Source organism: Physella acuta, unplaced genomic scaffold (genome assembly GCF_028476545.2).
Source record: "Physella acuta isolate Inbredline_101_S28 unplaced genomic scaffold, ASM2847654v3 ptg000720l, whole genome shotgun sequence".
In the NCBI taxonomy this organism is placed as follows: Eukaryota; Metazoa; Mollusca; class Gastropoda; family Physidae; genus Physella; species Physella acuta.
Window position 1 is genome coordinate 528,192 of NW_026732238.1, and position 24,302 is coordinate 552,493.

Genomic DNA, 24,302 nt, shown 5'->3' on the forward strand with positions numbered 1-24,302 from the left:
CGATAACTCTATTTTAACATAATCGTTTGTCATAATTAAATATCTTATTTTTCAGCATGTTGTTTATTAATTGAAATATCGACATGTATTCGATATAGATAAATATATTTTTTAATCAATACTTACAGTTATACTGTAAACTGGTCTTGATAATATTTGTAGTTTAGTTTTTCATCATCAGATACAAAAAATACAAAAAACACCCCAAGCGTTGATGGTGCTGTGACGTAGTAAAATAATAGCGTGTCGGCAGTAATTTTTGATTAACTCAGGTCGGTAAAAATATTGCGACCTGCGTACTGAAAGTTCATAATTAAGTCGCGACGATTTAATCTGCTAAAATTCCATTGAACTCATTCGGAAATGCGCAAAATTCCGGAAAAATAACATCATTTATTAGTTTTAATTCTAGTTATTCAGTGAAAAGGAGAAGATTAATTTAGTAATATTGCTAGGTTATGTATTGTATTGAGTAGACCTGTCTGTCAAGTTTTAGATTTTGATTTCTAGTTTTGTATGTTCAACTTTAATAATAATGTTATAATAATATCGCCCCATAGTCTGGATGATTGCGCATCGGAAATCTAAGCACAGAGCTTAACGTGAGTAGATCCAGAAGTTGCCCATGCGGGAAGCCCCCCCCCCCCCCCCCCCCCCACTCACACACACAGCTGAAGGACTCAAGAGGCAGGACGTTACCCGTACAGCTTGGGTTAAGCAGTGCCGAAAGGAAACCAGAGTTTGTAATTCTAACGCCTAAGGGTCTTCTGTTTGATTTCGGAGTTTTCTCACCTAGATGGGTTCGCAATCGGGACTTACTAATAAACTCTTTAATACAACCCAAACTTTGACTGTTTTTGCATATAATATGCTTATATAGCATCTTAATTTGGAAAATGCTGTAATTATAACCTTTGGTTTTAATCCTAGTGTTGAGTTATATTAGAGTTAGATTGTGATTTAATTTAGGTTTAATGTTTAGATATTTTTAATTTTTAAAAACTTTACTTCAAATAATTTCCTCTCCCTTTTTTTAATAAACAGAGTAAATAAGCAGCAAAGATACTACAAGTACGTACACCTACAATTGTATAATATACAGAATAAATATCAAGGACTACAATAGTATTAACAATTTTGTAACTTAATTATTTAGAGATAAACATATTTTAATACATTTACTGCATTTTCGATATGTTAACTAATGTATCGTAGTCAAAATGTATTTTTTTTTAAATATGATATGCAATTTAAAGTTAACAAAAGATCTGGTTCCTAACTAATCGAAAATTTATAACATCCAAAATGTTAAAACTTGACAGAAATAATAATTCTATAAGATTTGATGATATTTAAACCAGAATGAACACGAAAGTCCTTTGCAAATCTGATTATGGAGATCTTCAAATTGGCTCAAAGCCTTATAAATTATTTAAATATCTCATTTAAAATATATTTAAACCAAATTTCATTACTTGCCTATTAGATTGTGAGTACATTTTTATGAGATATTTGTTTCATATACGGGGACATTGCTCTAAAATTTGATTGGTCAGACATTAACAATACTCGTTGAATCCAACGATTTCTTTGCAACTAGTAAGAGTGGAACATTTTGTAAAATTACAGAGCCTGTTTTTTTTTTTTTTTAAAAAAGCTACAATAGATTTTGTTTGAGCAGTGTATTGCGTGTTTCTTAAACATCCCAGATGAGTCATATAAAATTTACATTGTGATTTTAAAGAATGATAAATAACTAAGCAGGTTTGATTATATTAAACCATGTCACAAGAATAGCTTATTTCTAAAGAAATAAGGAAATAAATTACTAACCAGTCAGTTCCATGCAAACAAATGGACGCAATCTATTACAAGACTCATCGTTTAACTTTCCATCTGAAAATATCTCAAGACAATATTCATCTCCGTCTGCGTTATTAGGTTCGTTAGGGCTCCATAACGAGCTTAAGTTGGCAATAGTTCCATCTTGCCACACCCATTTACCATCATGTGTAGGGTCATTAGCTCCAAGCCACACTTTGAAAAGAAAATAATTACAAATTACATTTTAAAATGTATCAATTATTTTAAGCTAAAAAAATAGGCTTACTATCACAAATCAAAACATGTCGAACACTATTTAATAATCTCTAATTGTATATTTTAAATGTAAACATGAGCGAAAGTGGGAATATTTTTTACTAAATGTGTGCATGTTTGAAATCCAAATAATGACACACATTTAAAGTTTTAAAAAATACATAACAATTATTTTAAAATGTAGATCACTTTCTTTATAAAGCTTCAGAACATACCACATTAGTAGTTTAGTATACTTAATATGACCAAGAACAGAACTTTGCTTTGGAAGGTAAATACATTTTCTAATTAAAACAAGTTAATAAAAAGTCTAGTGACAATTTGAGCGCTATGTCCTTATGTTATCCATAACAATTTTAAATCGAGATAAATCATATATTCAGCAACGGTGCCCAAATATTTAAACGTTTATATCAGTATTTGACTATGATTAAAACCCGCCCTCTTGTTTGTAAACATTAGCACGTGGGAAAAAAATCGAGCGACGCGTAGCTCGCCCCTCTCTCTCTCTCTCTCTCTCTCTCTCTCTCTCTTGCCGCGCGCAGTGACGCGAACGATCCCACGTCGCGACAGGCTAGCCTCCCGTATCAGTCGAAAAAAAAAAGGGGAAAAAAAGCCTACACGATGCTCAGTTTAAAAAAGTAGTAATTAATTTTTTGTGACCAAACGAAAGGATATTTTTGAAAACTTTCTTCGGCAATATTGGTCTAAATTATGGCACGAATCGATTGGTAAATGGTTCAAGTCGCTAAATGGTATGGTTACCGAGATATGGGCTAAAAACTGCTTTTTTTTGAGGTTTTTCGGCTTTTCCGGGAAATCCAGGAAGGAATTCCGGGAATTTTTTTGGCCCACAATCATCCTCGGAACTTGCTTAATATATTTGCTTTGGAACTAGTCCTCGATATTGCTTCGTTGAGGAGGAGATACGACTTAAAGCTGCGGACATCCATCCATCCATCCATTCCCAGAAATGACGAGTTAATAATCGCAATTCTCCAGAATGGAAATTGCGCTAAAAAAAGAGTGATCTCCCCTAAACATTCTCGAATCTTCTTATATAACACTACGGGGATGGCAAGTCGCGATATAGACATGCTTTTTAATCCATTTTTAATTACATAAACTTTTTAAATAGAATAGAATCTCGCAGAAAAAAAAACACTTGCTCACCAAGTGAACAGAAAAAAAAATTGTGTATAACAAAAGTACTTTATAAATTCGTTTGCGTTTTTTTAAGAATCTGATAATGCGTAAAGTACTACTTCCGATTACCTGAAGACAGAGAATTATATATTTTACGTATTTGTAAAATTACATTTTTCTATCAGAAACAGTATTTAAATTATAGGCTTCTGAAAACCCGAAAGCAGATTAAATTTCATTTTCGGTTGTAAAGTTGATGCATAACGACAAAATTGATGTGATACTTAAATATGAAAATTCATCAATGTAGCTGTAACGCCACTCAAATTAACCTGTTTACAGACACATACACAGACAAAGACAGAATTGCAAAGCCCGCTTTTTTTCGATTTGATCCAGCGTAAAACACCGAAATTTCTATAAATCTTGATTAAGAATTAATACCCGATTTTTTAAAAAGTCTACTATACTCCGTAAATAATGAAATAGTGAGGTGTAAAACGGTGAAAACTGTCAAATTTGTATGTGATTTTAAATCACGATTACAGTACTTGGGCTAAACTCTGTATAAGAGAAAGTTAAAAAATAAACCGGGAGTGATCTCCCCTAAACTTTCTCGAATATTCTAATATAACACTACGTGGGATGTCAACTCGGAATATAGACATGATTTTTGTTTACTTAAACTTTTAAAAATAGAATAAAATCTAGTAGAAAAAAAAATTGCGCACCAAGCGAGCACCAAAACCAAATGTGCGTAATAGTGCGCAATATTATTAGTACTTTATAAATTTACATGCGTTTTTTGAGAAATCGGAAATAGCGTAAATTAGTACTTCCGGTCAACGGAAACTACTCAAAATTTAAGAGAAGGTAGAAAATTAGATTTTTTACTTACATGTGAAATGTCATTTATTTATCTGTATTAGTACTCAAGTTATAGGCTGTTGAAAAATTCAAAGTAGAAAAAGTACCACTTCCGGTTATCAGAAAACGCTCAAAAGTTGATACGGATCTACGATTTTGATATAATACTTATATATGAAATTTCATCAACCTAGCTATAACGGTACTCAAGTAATCGTGTTTACACACAGACAGACAGACACACACACACACACACACAGACACACAGATATACGGACAAGATTGCAAAATTATGTTTTTCCGTAACAATGAGGTGTAAAACGTCGACATTTGTAAAAATCTCGATTTATTTTTTTTGCACGATTACAAGACTTTCTCTATACTTCGTATAATTGAGAAAGTAAAAAACCGACTTACTTTCTTTATAACCGTGTAACCGCTGTAGAATGTTTAAAAAATATAATTCGTCCCATGTCGAAAATTTGGCCAGTTCACGTCTTTTCGTAAATGCTGAGCAGGTCTCCTAAAGAAAACAACCAAACATTCTGTTCGTTTCGTCGTTTATATTTAATCCTATATTTCGATTTACTTTAGTTTGTTCACATATAAATAGCACTGCATATTATTTGTAATAACTTTTTACTTGGACGTAAACCACATCTAAAGAAAGAAAACAATTAGAGTCAAAACGTGTGGAAGTGTTAGAATGCACTGTGTGACACCATTCAGAGGGTGACACCAAATTATAATATTTTTAAAAATGTACTGTCAAAACAATGTTTTGTTCACCTAACTCATTCAAAATAGGGGATTAAGTACGACACCATATCGAACATGCTAAATTGTATGACGCGGGTAGGGTGACACACTCACTTACCACACCTACCTATTGACAGCAGTGCATTCTATCGAAATACTTACATCGGCTTTGTCCCAGGATAGCGGAGTATCGAACACCTGAAAGCATCTGTTTCCAAACTTAACGGCTGTTGGGCTGATACACGTAGCTGAAACTTTTAATTAGATCAAAATAATAAGTTAGCAATACTCGGATATAATTTTACGCTTTATAAACTGTTTTTTTCAATACACACAGCAGCTACGTCTTATAATACACTAGCCACGGTAAATCTTTTTTAAATGTACCAATATGGGAACAGAACAGAACAGAACAGAACTAAACACAACACAAACACAACACAAACACAACACAAACACAACACAAACACAACACAAACACAACACAAACACAACACAAACACAACACAAACACAACACAAACACAACACAAACACAACACAAACACAACACAAACACAACACAAACACAACACAAACACAACACAAACACAACACAAACACAACACAAACACAACACAAACACAACACAAACACAACACAAACACAACACAAACACAACACAAACACAACACAAACACAACACAAACACAACACAAACACAACACAAACACAACACAAACACAACACAAACACAACACAAACACAACACAAACACAACACAAACACAACACAAACACAACACAAACACAACACAAACACAACACAAACACAAACACAACACGAACACAACACAAACACAACACAAACACAACACAAACACAACAAAAATACAACCCAAACAAAACCCAAACACAACCCAAACACAACACAAACACAACACAAACACAACACAAACACAACACAACACAAACACAACACAAACACAACCCAAACACAACCAAAACACAACACAAACACAACACAAACACAACACAAACACAACACAAACACAACACAAACACAACACAAACACAACACAAACACAACCCAAACACAACACAACACAAACACAACACAAACACAACACAAACACAACACAAACACAACGCAAACACAAAGCAAACACAACGCAAACACAACGCAAACACAACGCAAACACAACACAAACACAAACACAAACACAACACAAACACAACACAAACACAACACAAACACAACACAAACACAACACAAACACAACACAAACACAATACAAACACAAACACAAACACAACACAAACACAACACAAACACAACACAAACACAACACAAACACAACACAAACACAACACAAACACAACACAAACACAACACAAACACAACACAAACACAAACACAACACGAACACAACACAAACACAACACAAACACAACACAAACACAACAAAAATACAACCCAAACAAAACCCAAACACAACCCAAACACAACACAAACACAACACAAACACAACACAAACACAACACAACACAAACACAACACAAACACAACCCAAACACAACCAAAACACAACACAAACACAACACAAACACAACACAAACACAACACAAACACAACACAAACACAACACAAACACAACCCAAACACAACACAACACAAACACAACACAAACACAACACAAACACAACACAAACACAACGCAAACACAAAGCAAACACAACGCAAACACAACGCAAACACAACGCAAACACAACACAAACACAAACACAAACACAACACAAACACAACACAAACACAACACAAACACAACACAAACACAACACAAACACAACACAAACACAATACAAACACAAACACAAACACAACACAAACACAACACAAACACAACACAAACACAACACAAACACAACACAAACACAACACAAACACAACACAAACACAACACAAACACAACACAAACACAGCACAACACAAACACAACACAAACACAATACAAACACATCACAAACACAACACAAACACAGCGCAAACACAACAGAAACACAACACAAACACAACACAAACACAAAACAAACACAACACAAACACAACACAAACACAACACAAATACAACACAAATACAACACAAACTCAAAAGAAAACACAACACAAACACAAAAGGAAACACATTGCCGGCAGACGCGCCTGATTCAGTGAATGACCATAAAAAAACCAGCTTGTCCTCAAACCGAAAGATAGAATAATAATTAATTAACAGTACGTTCAGTGTATAAAATATATAAAATTCAGTATTCAACATATCCGTGTTTTACTTAACATACTTTATCAATTCATGTTTTTTTTCTGTTCATTAAATTTTAAAAAATCACAATAGGCCTAGAGTTTCATAACTTAAACCATTGCGCACTAATGAACGTGATGTCACGTGTATAATGTTGCGGAATAGTTAATTAAAAATTATAATTAGTAAACAGTTTGTTCCGTGAATAAAATAAAGAAAAGATAGCCTTTTATCAATCCATGCTAATTATAATATTCCATAAATGATGTCGTCTTCACGTCTACAGAATTTGCATTCACATTTTGCTAATTATATTATTCCAACAATAATTTCCTCTTGGAGATTTCGCATTTACATCTATATATATGATTCTCTTCTTGGAGACGATAGAAAACAAGCTGTAAGCGCGCTCCCTATCATCACCACCCCTACATGGTCTGGTGAACTGTGGTTCACGCTAAATGTTTACAATCGTAGAGGGGCAGATAATGTAGTTTGAAACGATTTTAAACTTAGGAGTGGTAACTAAGAAAAGTTTGCTTTCAAGGAGGGGGGTGGGTGGAAGTATGGTAGGGGTTGGTGGAAAGGAGGGGGATATCGTCCTTAACGACCATCTGATAGTGTTTTAAAGCAAATATTTTAAGTGGCAGCATTGATACTGTCGAATTCACAAACTATGAATTACTGAAAAGTAGAAAATAAAACAACTAAATAGCGGCGTATGATACGCCGCGGGTCGGCTCTTTTTTTTTAATTAGCATGAGTTGTTTTTTTTTTAATTACCTCCCTTTGTGAAATTACAAAACAGCTTAATTAATTTTTAGTTTTTTAGACCCTATTATTATTAAAATGTATCCACTTTTTCTAGTAATCGAAACAAAAATGATATTTGACATTGATCCGTTTAATATGTTTTAGTAATGTGCGTGTATTTAATATTTTCTTTATGTTATGCGGAAGAGTAAAAACAGTGGCAACTATAAAATAAATTTAAGTCGTTATATAAACAGACCCTACTCTACTACGTATAATAAGACATTGCGATGCAAGTAAAAAGCACGACACGTGATGCGTTTGCTTTTATGGTTCCAAAATCTATAGCGATGACGGATTGACGGAATTACTGACATACTACTAGCAGCGTTATATTATAGATAAAGTAGAAGAACATTTACACCTCCTACATCGACGTGATATACCAGCCTAGTACTCTACTCCTCAATCCAATCTGCATTTTCTGTTTTATTTTTACAACTGACAACAACGTTAATGATCACACTTCCATTGACTATTTTCTAGCATGTTAAATACATCAGCTGACAGGCTAAAACAAGTTAATAAATAGTCTAGCGACAATTAAAGCGCAATTTCCTTATTTATCCTCCACGACGCTTGATTTGCATGACGATCGGCTTGTTTGACTATAATTAAAACCCGCCCTCTTGTTTGTAAACATTAGCACGTGGTAAAAAACGAGCGACGCGTAGCTCGCCTCTCTCTCTCTCTCTCTCTTGCCGCGCGCAGTGACGCGAACGATCACACGTCGCGACAGGCTAGCCTCCCGTATCAGTCGAAAAAAAAATTCCTTTCGAACCTCCGCTCATTCGCTATGGTAAAATCCTTTCGAACCTCAGCGTTTGCGCTAAAAACCTACACGATGCTCAGTTTAAATGTTCTTAATTAATTTTTTGTGACCAAACGAAAGGATATTTTTGAAAACTTTCTTCGGCAATATTGTTCTAAATTATGGCAGGAATCGATTGGTAAATGTTTCAAGTCGCTAAGTGGTCTGGTTGCCGAGATATGGAGCAAAAACTGTATTTGTTTGAGATCTTTTGGCTTTTCCGGTAAATCCAGGAAGGAGTTCCGGGAATTGTTTTGGCCCACAATCATCCTTGGAACTTGCTTAACATATTTGCTTTGGAACTAGTCCTCAATATTGCTTCGTTGAGGAGGAGATACGACTTAAAGGCTGCGGACACATCCACACATCCACACATCCATACATCCATACATCCATCCATCCATCCATCCAGAAATGACGCATTATTAAACGCAATTTACCAGTATGGAAATTGCGCTAAAAAGCTAATACGTATCAAAAAGTCAAAGTAAAACATAATTAGGCTAATAATCAAATTAGACTAATTTGAGATAATATAATCGCTATTTTAAAATGATATTTACCTGCAATTAGTTAACTAGCACCACACAGATAAGTAAATTACATTTTAAAAGGGTGATACCCTAATTTTAAGTTGAAAAACCTTTTACATTAGAAACATATAATTTTAAAATAACTTTACACCCGTTTTATTTAATAAGGTTTAATACTAAAATATAAAATACAGTCTTTACATAAAGACTATTTCGCATTGTCTTATAGAGACACAAGCTAGCCTGTCACATGACCTACTTTTTTTTACTGTCGTCATGGTAATGATGGCTGCCGAAAACGAATATTTCATTGTCATTTCAGAAATATATACATAAAATCGTTATTTTTTGCGTATTATACAACAATACCGGTCTAGTTTTAACAATGGACGATTAGTGTTTTATGCAAATTTGCCATTTGTACATTTGTTTGGTCTAATCGCTGAGAATATCGAGCAGAACATAATAAAAGTAAGCAAAATGTGAATTCCTTTATTTAATAATTAATATTGTTCTAAGCATTTTAAAATATATTCTTAACTATAGAAAATTATAACTTGCTTTTTACTAAACTAGTGCCATTAATGTTTTAAAATCATGCTGGGTAAAAACAAAACTTTTTATAAATAACTTGATCGAGACAACAGCTAATTTAGCCCGCCTTATTTGCCTGGTGTGTATTTGAATGGGGAGAAATCTAGCAGACTCATTTCTGCTGAACTGCATTGAACGGTCAATCGAGTCACAACAACACTCCTTAAAAAACTAACCCACAGTATCCCTGAAAATCAGTCATATCATCGTAGACATCTAAAAAAACGCATTTTTTTTCACAAATCATTTTCTAGGCTGCCGATTAAATCTAATAAATAAAATAAACTAAATTGGTATCAAATTAAAGGTAAATAAATGTTGTTTTTAATTGTTTTAGGCATCTTGAACAATAATGAAGTTTAAAACCTTAGGTGACACCCAATCATAATCTAATTTCTTCACACTGTTATGAAAGAAATCTTGTCCTTCTAGACGTTTAGATTTCACAATGGGTAATATTAATCTTAAATCCAGACCCTCCGCAATATTACGCGTTTAACAATCTAGGCTAAATATAAATTAAGGTAGACTAATGTGGAAGAACGTAGTCAATTTTTCAAAAGATATTTACCTTGTGAAAAGTCAACTTGTGTGATATATAGCAGTAAACAAACAGCACTCAGCTTCATTGTGTTGATCATTTAAACTTTGTAATATTTGATAAATATAAACCAGTGTTATTATTACATTAGGATTTTTAACAGAAATAAATAATAACATTTCGAAAATAATAAATTCGAAAATAATAATACGTGTTATAAAAAATGTGAAAGTAAGGGCAGTTGGGCATAATGCTGACCACATGATCCTATCCGAGGTCAAGAATCATTCGAGCTCTTCTTTTTCTTCAGAAGACTACAAACAACGACAAAGTAAACAAGTGATATATGTTTTGATATTGTCACCCTACCTACAATCTCAAGCAAAAACATGGCCCAACCAAATGAATCATCAAAGTAAAGTACGACTGAAAATCAATAGAAGTAAAGGATAATAAAAATACAAAACAACATGGACTTAACAATACAGCTAAATGGGGGAGATACAAAAAAGAAGCAAATTAACGTATCTGGGAAGCTTAATCAACAATGATAAAGGGGGGGGGGGGGGCGTACGAGGACATAAAAAATCGTAGGCAATATCTGCCTATAACTCACTACATCCGATTGGAATCTTCAACACAAATTGTAATGCAGTATGGATGGAGTGTTACAAAGGCAAATACAGTCATGTTACAGTCGTTCACAAACAAAAACCAATAGACAGGGTTTAAAAAAACGCGCAAAATTGAATGGATTGGGCATACTCTAAGGGGCTTAAAGCTAATGAACTGATAGAAATTATAGATATGGTCTTACTTTAAATACACTAATGATATTGTGTTCTCTTTTAAATGTTGTATATTATATTTTTTTTTAAATGCAAAAAGCGTGGGTATTATCTATGGAATAATATTAAGGAAGAGACCCACGCTTTTTTATATTTATTTAAATAGTAGTCTATAATTATATATTTAAAGAAAATCAATTATTTTATTCTTTACAGAGCATTATTACATACAAACATACACGCTTGTAATTAAAACGTTTTGTTTCATGACGACAAGACAATGAAGCAAGTTAAAGAAAAGCTTGTAAACATTTTAAAACAATTTATGTAATTTCAAATTATGCAAATAAATTTCATCTTTAAATAATTTCATAGTTACTTTATTGCGAACAGCCCAACATTGCTTGGTAGTTCCGACACTGCACTTAAGTTTTATGCCGTTAAATATTAAAAGCCGTGAAACTTTTTAAAATAATAAGACAGAAGTCTGACGTTTGGCACGTATTTGTAATATGTATTTTTTACCTGTTTGATGATGTTGTGTAGAATTCTTATCTTCTGTCACCATGAACTACATAAGGTTGTTGTGAGTAAGTCGGTACACAAGTGGCATGAGAATGAAAAAGGATGTTAATAACCCACTTTAAACAATATGCAGAGGGCGGAGGAGAAATTTAGAGAAGCAGGACGTAGGTAGTTAATTGTTTTTATGAAGAACCGTTTTGCGATTTTATCATGTTAGCCCCACGTCAAGTGGGGCAAAGAGACTGGTAAAGTGTGAGTTTTAGTTTTAGTGTACTTTAGACTATATATATATATATATATATATATATATATATTTTATATATATATATATATATATATATATATATATATATATATATATATATATATATATATATATATATATACCGTTGTGTGTGTACATTATGCATATTTATATTCTACTAGACTTTAATGGCTAGGCTTGGCTCCAGCCATTTATAGCAATGCTACGTTTAAATGTAAACGCAAATGTGTTTCTTGGTTTACAGAATGATTTTTGAGAAAATATAAAGAGCACTGCAATGCGCACATCTTTGGTCATTCTAATTATTAACTTACGCATCCTTACTTTATCCTTACCCACTTTCTCCCTTTCCAGTTACAGCCTCACACCCTTATCCCCCTTACCTTTAGCCTTACCCTTACACTTACCCTTATCTTTACCCTTACCATTACACACCTTATCACCCCCCCCTTACCCTTACCATTACCCTTTCCCTAAGAAACCTAAGTTGGCAAGGGAAAAAAATGAAGGTATGCTCCTTTTTTTTTTATTTGGCTAAACGCGTTTTATGTTATTTTATCTTTTCTTTAAGATTTCTACAATCTCAACTGTTTTAAATAATGAAAATAATTGGTTTGACCTAATATCAGAAAGTATGCTGAACTTAAAATAAGACAACCTTCTGACGAACGTGAAAACCTCATTAGATACGAGGCGTGTGTGCCTGCAATATGAAGTTGCAAATCCTGTTCACGCATTCTGGTTTGTTGCTCGACCGTGCGATTGGCGTGCATAGTTTTTCTCCATGTTACTAGAGTTTTCCAGGCATCTGGATTTTTAAGAGCATTACAGTAATCCTTAAAATTTATCATGGCTATGTAATTTGTTGAATAAATGGTGGATGTTTTAACTACTTTTACTTTCTCGTATATACAGAGTATAGAGAAAGTATTGTAATCGTGCAAAAAAAAAATCGAAATATTTACAAATCTCGACGTTTTACACCTCCCTGTGTCAGAAAAACACGATTTTGCAATCTTAGCCGTATGTCTGTGTGCAGAGCCGGCGTTTGGGGGTGGCGAACGGGGCGGACGCCCCAGGCTACGTGCCTGAAGGGGCCCCGCGCTTCAGCACTGTTATTGTTATCTGAATTGGTTTGTAAACTGATACAATTTTTGCTGAATTCACTTGGGAAAAACGAAATGGGCGAATGCCGACGTTGTTGATTGTTATAACTGAGGCCCCGGTTGATGCTAGTGAGTTATCACCCACCTAAACTGGGACAGACCGTAAATTATAGTGTCACACACCTCCCTGTGTGAAGGGTACAGTCGCCTTGCATTTGACCTGAGGTGACTGGAGTTGGAAGGACTCGAATTAGCGCCCGACCAGAGCAGGGAGGAACATTTGGAAAACACGTAATCGGATACCCTATTGTATGCGGCCCGATGAAGACGTTTTGTAGTAAACAGACGGGATGCTTGTAGTAGACAGTTAGTGAACGCTAGTCCTGACTTTCTTGTTGTAGTTGCCATATATGTAGGCCTACTTGTCTTGGTATAACAAAATTAACAGTCAGTGGCTGGCATAGGGGGTGGGAGGAGGGCATAGGGATGGGGTGGGGGATCCACATCAGGGGAGGGGGACATCCAACAGAGTGATTTTTTTTTTGGAAGGAAGTAAAATTGTTATGTTGTGTCATCTTAAAGATTCATCCGTTCCCAAAGTGAATTATTAATTTACCGAATTCATTCAAATTGTTATATACAATCGTTTCCAATGGTGCTGACATAATATAGTCATCGAATTGTCCGCGTCGCACAACGTTTTTCGAGGAATGGGCATCGTTGAAGGGCTGTAATATGGTAGTCATTAATAAACGCACATTGTTTAAACTGCAGGATATCCTTTACAATAGTTAAGTCAATAATGATTTTGGTTTTAAAGTATTGTATGGATTCCAAACAAATTTTGAAAACTATACTGTTTTGATACCTTGGGCCGAGTTCACTTTATTGTAAAGTTGTCCTGATTTCTCACACGTCTAAAGTACCGGCATTCACGGCAGCCCGAACAAGCCGTCGGGAAACTCATAAATAAGGTGTAGCTGGATGTCACGTCGTTTTCTCCCTAATTGTAGTCACGAACCATCCCTTGTGAGACCGCGATCATGGCCTGTGATGTAATACCTGGGCGCTCTATAAACATAAACCTTCTCCGGTCAGAGATCCAGTAACGTAGTACTCGAATTTGGAGATTTTTTTTAGGGTTTGGCAACCCAAGGCATAGATTTAACTGCCACCCACCCCAAAGCTCCACCCTATTTTTGAGAATCCTTTCTTTTGGATATCCATAAACATAGAGTAGGTTTTCACGATTCGTAACCAGTGTTAATTCATGATTCGAGCTAAGTCCAAAACCTATCGTTTTTTTCTATTTGTTTTAACTTTAATTACTCTTGTTTTGTTATTATTATAATTTGTCTAAAATTATGCGCTTACAGTCTCTTCTTTAAATACACCTAAAACGCTTGACTTTTATATTAAATATTGGTCATTAACAAACATTTTAAACAACTTTGTCCTAATTTTTTTGGCATGTCATTGAGTTTCCTTGAGTGTTTGGTATGGATTTCATAGCTGTCAAAAGTGATTTAATATCTTAGCAAAAAAACCAAACAAACTAAGAACATTTGGTAAAACTTGGGAAAGGTAAACATCCGTTATTAAAGTGAGAAGTTTAGCATTAGCTTATAGACTCCAAAATATTTAGCTGTTATTATGTGTGCATGTATAATGTATATATATATATATATATATATATATATATATATATATATATATATATATATATATATATATATATATATATATATATTATATATATAATGGAAAAAAGCAGGCAGAGCCGGCGTTAGGGGGTTGGCAAACGGGGCAGTCGCCCCAGTCCCCACGCTTGAAGAGCCCCGCGCTTCAGCACCGCCATTGTTGTCTGAATTAGTTTGTAAACTTAAATAATCTTTGCTGAATTAAATTAAAAAAAAAAAACTAAATGGCCGAAATTGTTGGATGTTAAAACTGAGGCAAAGGCTGATGTTAGTGAGTTATCCTCTACATGGACTGGGACAGATCGTTATTCTAAAGAAAGACATTAGTGTCACACATTGCTGGCACGGTCGACTCGCAATTGTCCTGAGGTGACTGGAGATGGCGGTCGCGAATTAGCCCCGACCTGTCATGAGAGGTAAAATCGGGAAAACACCGTTGAAGACGTTTTTGTTTTAGTGAGCAGGCGGGGTGCCTGTAGTAAACAGTCAGTGACCTGATGATGGCTTGCAGAGGAGGGGGGAGGGGGAGAGGGGATGGGGTATCCAAAGTATTTATCCCTAAAATCATAATTTATACACTGTATGGGCATCTTGTGTGTAATTATGCTTATTCGCCACGACACGTTTGATAGGCATCCATACAGTAATTATGTTCATATTCTTTTTTTTCATTGTCAGGTCAGCTTTAAATACATTATACTTCAGTAATACTTGTATTTATTTTTATATTTTTGAAGGGAATGTATACAGTAATTATGTCCATTTTCATTTTGGTAAACTTTAACGGTATTCGTAAAGTGATTAAGTACATGTTTATTTTAATTAATTGTAGGGATATTCAGTATAATAGTTAAGGCCTTAGTGATTCTTGTTTTAAAATAGTGTAGGCATACTAAACAAATTATAAAGTCTATACTGTTTGATGCATCGAGCCGAGACTGTTTTATAATAAAGTTCTCCTGATTTCTCAAACGTCTAAATTACCGGCAGTCCGAGCATGCCGTCGCGAAACTCATAAATAAGGTGAAGCTGGCTGTCAAATGGTTAACTTTCTAATAATAGGCACGAACCTTCTCTTGTGAGAACGCGGTCTTAACCTGTAATGTAATACGTGGACGCTCTATAAACACGCACCTTCTCTTGAATGGCTGCGGTCAGAGATCCAGTAACGTAGTACCCGAACCGAATTTTTTTTAGGGTTTGGCATCCCATAGATTTAAATGTACAGTTATCCTTTACCTCACCCCACCAACTGTCACGCACCCTAGTGTTCCACCCTACTGAGCGTCCGCGATTACATTTGAGAGTCATTTTATTTGGATATCTATAGCCGTAAACAGTGTTTTTCACGATTCGAGCTTATTCCGAAATCTATCAATGCTTTTCTATTTTCCTCGGCATCCACATACTCTGCACACTAGTGCACACCACTGTTAACACTCGATAAATTGAGAAAATATCGATATAATCATGATGATATAATCATTGCATTTTCCTCACGTAAGGCAAGAAAAGTAAATCTTCGTTTGTGAACGTACTGGTAAGATTTTCACAAATAAACATTAATGTTAAAAATAAGGTTTGAAGCTGACGTTCATCGTCTCTTTAATGCGTGTCTCAAACTTATATTTGTTTTATTTTTTACTTTTCAAACAGAAAACCTTAACAGAAACAAGCGACGTTTCAAAAGCACTTCGAAGTAAAAACATTATTTGTTAATCTGTGTCTTTATGTTAATACGACAATGATAAGCAGCTTAAAAATACCATATATATCGTTATAAATATTAATTCGCGTTGTGAAGAAGAAAAAACGCTACACTGTACATGTTTTAAACACCAATGGGAAAATATAAGGCCCCGCTCGGATGGTTGGCCATAGGCCCCGCGTACCCCTAACGCCGGCTCTGTCTGTGTGTGTGTATGTGTGTGTATGTGTGTGTGACTGTAAACAAAATAACTTGAGTACCGTTATAGCTAGATCGTAGATCAGTGTCAGCTTTTGAGCGATTTCCGATAACCGAAAGTGGAACTTTTTCTACTCTCAATTATTCAAAAGTCTATAGCTTGTGTACTATTTCAGATACATCAATGAAATTTCACATCTAAGTAAAAGATAGATTTTTCTGCTTTCCATCAAATTTTGAGTAATTTCTGTTGACCGGAAGTAGTAATTTACGCTATTTCCGATTTCTCAAAAAACGCATGTGTATTTATAAAGTACTAATAATATCCCGCACTATTATGCACATTTTGTTTGGCGTTCACTTGGTGTGTAATTCTTTTTCTACGAGATTCTATTCTATTATAAAAAGTTAAAGTAATTAAAAATGGATTAAAAATATTGTCTATATCACGAGTTGCCATCCCAAATAGTGTTATATTAGAATATTCGAGAAAGTTTAGGGGAGATCACTCCCGGTTCATTTAATGTGCTCTCTTGCCAGATATTTTTTAACGAGATTATTGCATTTTTATATATTTTAAGTAAGCGTTACTTTATTTACAAATGTAATAAACACTAGAATCAGCCTTGTTCTAAAATAGTATTTCGTAAAATCCATTCATCATTTTTAACAGCAACTAGGTGCCGAAGTGTGGTTTTGTTCGGTAATATGCCTGTCTACTTACGAGCTAATGTTTTGTAACTTAGTTGTAAAATGGTATAGTAAAATACTATATTTTTAATTACCATTGCTGTATCCGACCCAGAATTTACTTCCTACCTCTTCACAATTTCTAGAATCTAGTAAGAGCTGGGCATTGTGAGACACTTCAGTCAAAGGACGCAATACAATGCGCACAACTCTATTGACCTTTGGCTAGATAGTGTCAAGTCAAGTTGCGCCACTTAAACGCAACATAAAGCCATCGCATCTAATTGTTAAACAATGGAAGGCGCGACCATTTCATTTTTACTTTCTCGTATATACGAAGTATAGAGAAAGTCTTCTAATCGTGCAAAAAAATCGAGATTTTTTGCAAATCTCGACGTTTTATGGCTCCCTGAGTCGGAAAAACATAATTTTGCAATCTTGTCCGTACGTCTGTGTGTGTATGTATGTGTGTAGATGTGTGTGTGTTTGTAAACACGATAACGTGAGTACCGTTATTGCTAGGTTGATGACATTTCATATATAAATAATATATCAAAATCATAGATCCATAACAAACTTTTCAGCGATTTCCGATGACCGAAAGTGGAACTTTTTCTACTTTGATTTTTTAAAAGCCCATAACTTGGGCACTATTTTAGATAGATAAATGTATTTAAACATGTAAGTAAAAAATCTAATTTTCTGCCATCTGTCAAATTTTGAGTAATTTCTATTGATCGGAAGTAGTAATTTTCGCTTTTTCCGATTTATCAAAAACGCATGTGAATTTATAAAGTACTAATAATATTCCGCACTATTATGCACATTTTATTTGGCGTTTACTTGGTGTGCTATTCTTTTTTCTACGAGATTCTGTTCTATTTTAAAAAGTTTAAGTAATTAAAAATGGTTTAAAATATTGTCTATATCCCGAGTTGCCATCCCCTGTAGTGTTATATAAGAATATTCGAGAAAGTTTAGGGGAGATCACTCCCGGTTTATTACTTTTTCGTATTCGAAATAAAGTGGAAATATTGTAATCATTAAAAAAATGACACATTTCTACATTTTACACCACCCTGAGAAGAAATACTTACTTTTTCAATTTTGTATGTACGACGAATGTTTGTCTGTGAACACCACCATTTGAGTATCTTTTTCGTATTGTTGACGAAGTCTCATATTAACTTTGTAGTTCTGTATCAACTTTAAGCGATTTCCGGTAACCGAAAGTTATACTTATTCTACTTCTGGTTTTAAAAAAAACTAATAACTTGATTACAGTTTCAGTTTGATGAAATTAAATTCTGAACGCTTTCAGGTAAACGGAAATGGTAGGCTACTTAACTATATTTCTAGTTTTTGAAAAAAAAATTCAATTAGGTAGACGAAATTGTATGAAGAGACAGAAGACCTAATTTTCATGATAATTTAAATTTTTGAGTGATTTCCTGTGAACTCAAATATTTCTGAAGAAAAAAACAATATCGCAAGGATTTTTTTCAACACTCTTCATGTAGGCCTAGGCTCAATGACAATGCACCGTAACATAAATGTGTCTGACTTAGATTTTCAATAAACGTTTTAAAATCAATGATTGTTTCCTTTATAAAGAACTCAATTTCCATTCCATTATACACACATTGTTCGCGTTCATTTGGTGTGCAACTCATTTTTCTATGCGATTAGTTATTTAAAAAAAAATTCATAAAAAACGTTTTAATAACAAGCTTTTATGTAATGATGCACTAAAAAGTAGAAAATAAATTATAGACAAGTATTTAAATAACTATAAAGAAAAGCGTGGGTCACTTTAGTATCTATTGGATACCTTTACTAATGTTAAGGAAGACACCCACGCTTTTCTTTATAGTTATTTAAATAGTAGTCTATAATTTATTTTCTACTTTTTAGTGCATCATTACATAAAAGCTTGTTATTAAAACGTTTTTTATGAATTTTTTTTCAGTACTTTACATGTTTTATTTACAATAGAGTTACATGACTAAACACCATTGCGCGCCTACTGAACATCACGTTCAGTAGGCGCGCAATTGTTTTTGAACGTAGCCATTACGTGATGGCGCAGCTATTGAAGGTGATGACGCGTGTGGTGTGGTTGGCTAAACATGCCTACTAATTCGGTCCAAATTTTAATTAATTCATAAAAAATTAATTAGGCATCCAATTAAGTCAAATTTAGATTCAGATTGCATTGTCTTCATGTCTTGACCCACGTGCCAACTGTGAATCGTATCGGTCAAGTAGAACTGTCCGAATTTTCACTCCTGCGTTTCCGTCTAGACTGACGACTGACGAGGAAGTGAGTTAAATAAAAGCTTGTAATAAAGAAGACGTGATCTCCTTTACATTTTTTCGTATATTCTTACATAGCTTTCCAGTAGAATTGGGACGTACAAATGATTTTTATTTTTTGATGTATAAAAAGTAAGCACCAAATGAGCGCATAAAATAGCACTAAAAGTTAGAACTTTATAAAGAAAACATTTGATTCATTTTTCAAAAAGTCAATTAAACATATAATCAAGACGAATTTTATGTCACAGTGCATAGTAATCAATTCTGCATTCGCCTGAAACATTTTAATATAGCAATTTCCAGTAGAATTGGGATATAGAAATAATTTTAATTTTTTGATATTAAGTGCACACCAAATGAGCGCATATTAATAATGACGCGAAAAAATAAAACTTTATAAAGGAAACATTTCATTAATTTATTAAAAAGTCAATTAAACATCTAATCAAGTCACATTTTATGACACAGAGAATTATATTCGATTCTCTATTCGCCTGAAACATTTGAAGGAGGTACGCTCCGTTTAAAACGTGGAGAAAAAAAATCTTAAATAATAATCCTTTTTTATTTATTTGTGTGTGTAAAAGTTAAGATACTTTAGTGAAAATGTTTGCATGTATCAGAGAATCTTCTAAAATTATGGTTGTCATGGCAACGGCGGCTATCTTGAAGAAGAAAAAAAACTTTTTTGACTTCTAAAATTTCATAATCTAAGATATATCGGTCATATAATCATTGATCCATCTTTTACTAACACCAATAGAGTCAGCTCTCTAGCGTTTATAACAGAAAAACATCTAGAAATATTTATTTTCAAATTTTGAAAGTTTTTTTTATGGTGAAGTACTGTTAAATTTAGCATTGATTTTAAACAATTTTCACCATACCAAGACATCGGTACCGTAAAAGAGATTTCCTTTTTTGAATCGGTCAGAAATAGCGTAAATAACTACCTAAAAATCACCGAAATATCACTCCAAATTTTACAGTATCAAAAGAATAAGATCCCATAACTATTATATATTTTACCTTAATAAAAATGTTCTCAACTTTACAACCGCAAGACCGTAATGTTACACAAATTATAGGTGTTTTAGAAAACAGAACCTAATAAAGTACCACTTCCTGTTTTCGAAATTAAATAAAAAATTAAAATATTCTAAGTAAAAGATCTTAAATTAATATATGAAATTTTGTATCTAACTGAAACAGTACTTCCGTTAACTAATAATCGCTTAAACGTCGTTAGGAACTTGTGAATACGTTGTAAAAAATTAAACGTATAATTCAATTTAATACTTATGTATGAAATTTTGTAAACATAACCTAAACAGTACTCAAGTTATCTTATTCATAATACACATACAGACACACACACATACACACTTATACCGACAATATTTGCAAAACTATTTTTTTACGTCTCGTGGTGATGTAAAGCGTCAAGATTTGTGAAAATTCCAATTTCGATTATTTGCACGATTACAATACATCTTCTGTACTCTGTTTACGGGAAACTAAAAATGTATTATACGAGAAAGATTAGAGGAGATCTTAATCAGCCGTTTTAGAAAAGTGAAAACTCACAAGTCAGATAAGCGGATTGTGTACGAGAAAAATGATATTCGACACTGAATCCGCTTGATAAGGGTCTGGGTGTGAGCGTTGCGCGTCTCTAAGTAGTCTAAGCGGATGTGCATTTTTGTTATAATCACATTGACTTCTAGGAAACAAGGTGTAGATCTTATCCTGTTCGACAAAACGATCTAAATGGCAAGCTTTATCTCACGAGCGAGTTGTATCCTGTATTGTCAGCTGGACACTTAAGTATAAATTCACGAGCTTTATGAGTTTCAAATTATTGTTTTCAAAAGATCTACTTAAACCTCACCGTTTTTTTTCAAAGATTTTATTCAAGCCATAATGCTGTGCATCGACCAAATGAAGATGTTTACATATATCTTGTTCATTTCTGTCGCACAAGTTGTCTTTTCACGCGGTAAGTATCTCATAGACCAGTATTTTTTTCCAACAATAAAAAGCTCGATTAATTTAGCAAAGACGTACATCCAAAATTAGCTTCTGCTCATCACCCATACTCATACCCTTCATAGACTACCCCCAGAAGTATGTTAGTCGATGCTTTATTTGTTTTATTTCTGTTTTGCGGTTATTTGAAATGTAGCTTCAATATACAATTAAAGTTTGTTTTTTTTTGTGCAAGAAATAGTGCATAGTATTATGAGACAAACTACTTTATTACTTTTAATTTTATCATTTCATGATTTATGAACGTTTATATTTATTTTGTTTTGCGATGCTCTAAGTCTTGTTTTGTTTTTTATTTGGCGTTTTCATCTGTTAAGGGCTACTTTGTTTGGGTGTAGTATTAAAGTTGTGTATATTTAGAGTCATTGCGAATATTTTAGTCATTACCCTGAAAATATTAATTCTGTTTACTGCATAAAACTGCTCTATGTTGTCCATTTGTTGTTGTTGGAAAGTAAACCTGGTCGAGATTTTCAGTAACAAGAGTTTTATTGAGTTGAATTTCCTGGTCACTAAAGTTTTGTACTGTAAGGTCACGCGTATGTTTGTTATGGCAATTTGAGCGAAAGGGTATAAATTTTATAAGTTACAATTGTTTATTTAACTCAGCATACTTGCCATGTTGTATCTTGTTGGTTTTGATTATTTGATATATGCCGATCGACTGAGATTGCATTTGTTAGTAATCTGATTATGCTTGCACACTAAATTAAATTATGCCTTACCAAGACCGGTTTATGGGAAGTCCTATTAAAGTGTGTGTTTGTAAAATATTTTCCAATGTAGCCTTATTGTTCACAATTCTAATAAAAAGTGTTTTTATCATTTTATTATATTTTATTATGTTCCTCTCCTATTTTACTTCCTGTTATGCTTTATAATTAATTAGGTTACCCACTGAGCCAATTTTTTGTTTACATTTTAGCCTATTTTAATTATTATAGTATCACGATTAGTGTATTTGAGAGTTTCGAGTTCTTTATTACTATAGCGTGCAAAATGTAGTCAAAGATATAATAAGGAAACAATGTTTAAATTACTAATATGAAATGGGTAGTTCGCTAAATTATGTTTTAATACCTTAACTGAAATGCTAAAATTTAATTAACGACACACGCTTTTCATTTAAAAGGTGGTTGGTTATTACGTACGTAAAGAAACTCATTTATTTTCTTCATTTTAGTTCATATGTAGGCTATATACAAGCTTGTTACTAAAACGTTTAATGACTTTTTTTCTAGTACAAAAAAGGATGTTATATTTTCTTATAAAATGTAGCCCATAGGCCCTTGTAGTGCGGACAAGCCCGCCATGATTATTTTTCTTATTTGCAAATTAAAAGTCTGCTAATAATTTCTAATTAGTTACGTGAACAAATATTCATGATTTGACATTAGCATGTCACTTGATGTGTATGATAACAAAAGAGATGGTAAGAAAATTCACTACTTTGTGAGATCGGTATAATTATTTGTCCTGAGTTCATTTGTCATGGAACCAGAAAAAAAATTCACTACTTTGTGAGATCGGTATAATTATTTGTCCTTCTCTTTTAGATATTGAATCGTGTCTCGAGGGTAGATTTATGTGCAAGAATAAAGAATGCATTAGCAGGATGTTCATTTGTGATGGAACCAACGACTGTACTGATGGTTCGGATGAGATCTTTTGCGGCTATAAAAGATGTGATCTGTATGAGTTTAACTGTTCACCAGCTTCATTCGGGCCGAACTGTATCAGTATGATTTCTGTCTGTGATGGCCGTGAGGACTGTGTTGATGGAAGTGATGAACTCGGTTGCGAACTAACTGGTTAGTTGTTGTTTTTTTCAACTCATATAAAACCTGTTATGAAGTTTGATAACTAATTAAGCCATATTTTCTAATCAAATGGACTAAATATTAGATGTAGATCGATAATCTCTATATAATTCATCATTGCAGTTGTGAAATAATCTATCAAATGTATTTCTGACGATTTAATTTCTTTGACATCTCGCTACTTTCTGTTTATATTCTGTTTATATTCAACAAATGTGTTGTGACAGATGCTTTTGTTACCAGCCATGTCTCAGTGGTAAGAAAGGATAACAACTGTACTGTTTATAAAAAGCAATTTTAAAACTATTTCCATCTTTTAAATCATATTTAGAGTTTTTCTAATCTGCTTATCACCTCATGCAAGGGCGATCTAAAACATTAATTACAATAACTAATTATGCATTATTTTTTAAATTACTGTAATGCCTGCTTCGTTTATTGGCCAGTTACATTTTGGTTTTCACATTTTGTATATAAAGAATTGTATATTAATCAAATATAATGTTGGCAGGTTTTTCAGTAATTAATTTAAAAAAAAAAAACAATATGAATCTAGTGACATAAAAAATAAGACCTTTCAAAACAGCGTATTTACCTTTTTCCAGCAAGCAACGGTTTCCATATAAGAAAAAACATTTTAATAACACATTTTAATGTAATTATTAATTATGACCTAAAAGGGAGAAAACATTT

General features: G+C 33.4%; 2 protein-coding genes across 4 annotated transcripts in view; one reads left to right on the forward strand and one right to left on the reverse strand.

Moving 5' to 3' along the window:
- LOC131949944 (low-density lipoprotein receptor-related protein 1-like) overlaps positions 1–24,302 on the forward strand; it is a 47,817-nt gene that overhangs the window by 18,927 nt on the left and 4,588 nt on the right. The window lies entirely within an intron of this gene.
- On the reverse strand, positions 651–24,283 carry LOC131949921 (C-type lectin BfL-2). 3 transcript variants are annotated; one of them, XM_059311886.1, is made up of 6 exons: positions 24,205–24,243; positions 11,755–11,800; positions 10,472–10,546; positions 5,035–5,126; positions 4,531–4,636; positions 651–2,037 (listed from the first exon to the last, which is right to left on the reverse strand). In XM_059311886.1, the coding sequence occupies exons 3-6, from the start codon at positions 10,539–10,541 to the stop codon at positions 1,829–1,831; spliced, it is 477 nt and encodes a 158-aa protein (XP_059167869.1). In that variant the 5' UTR covers positions 10,542–10,546; positions 11,755–11,800; positions 24,205–24,243; the 3' UTR covers positions 651–1,828. The 3 variants fall into 3 exon arrangements, with proteins under 3 accessions (XP_059167869.1, XP_059167870.1, XP_059167867.1); XM_059311887.1 differs by lacking the exon at positions 24,205–24,243 and adding an exon at positions 10,811–10,867 and having other exon boundaries at positions 11,755–11,827; XM_059311884.1 differs by lacking the exon at positions 10,472–10,546 and having other exon boundaries at positions 24,205–24,283.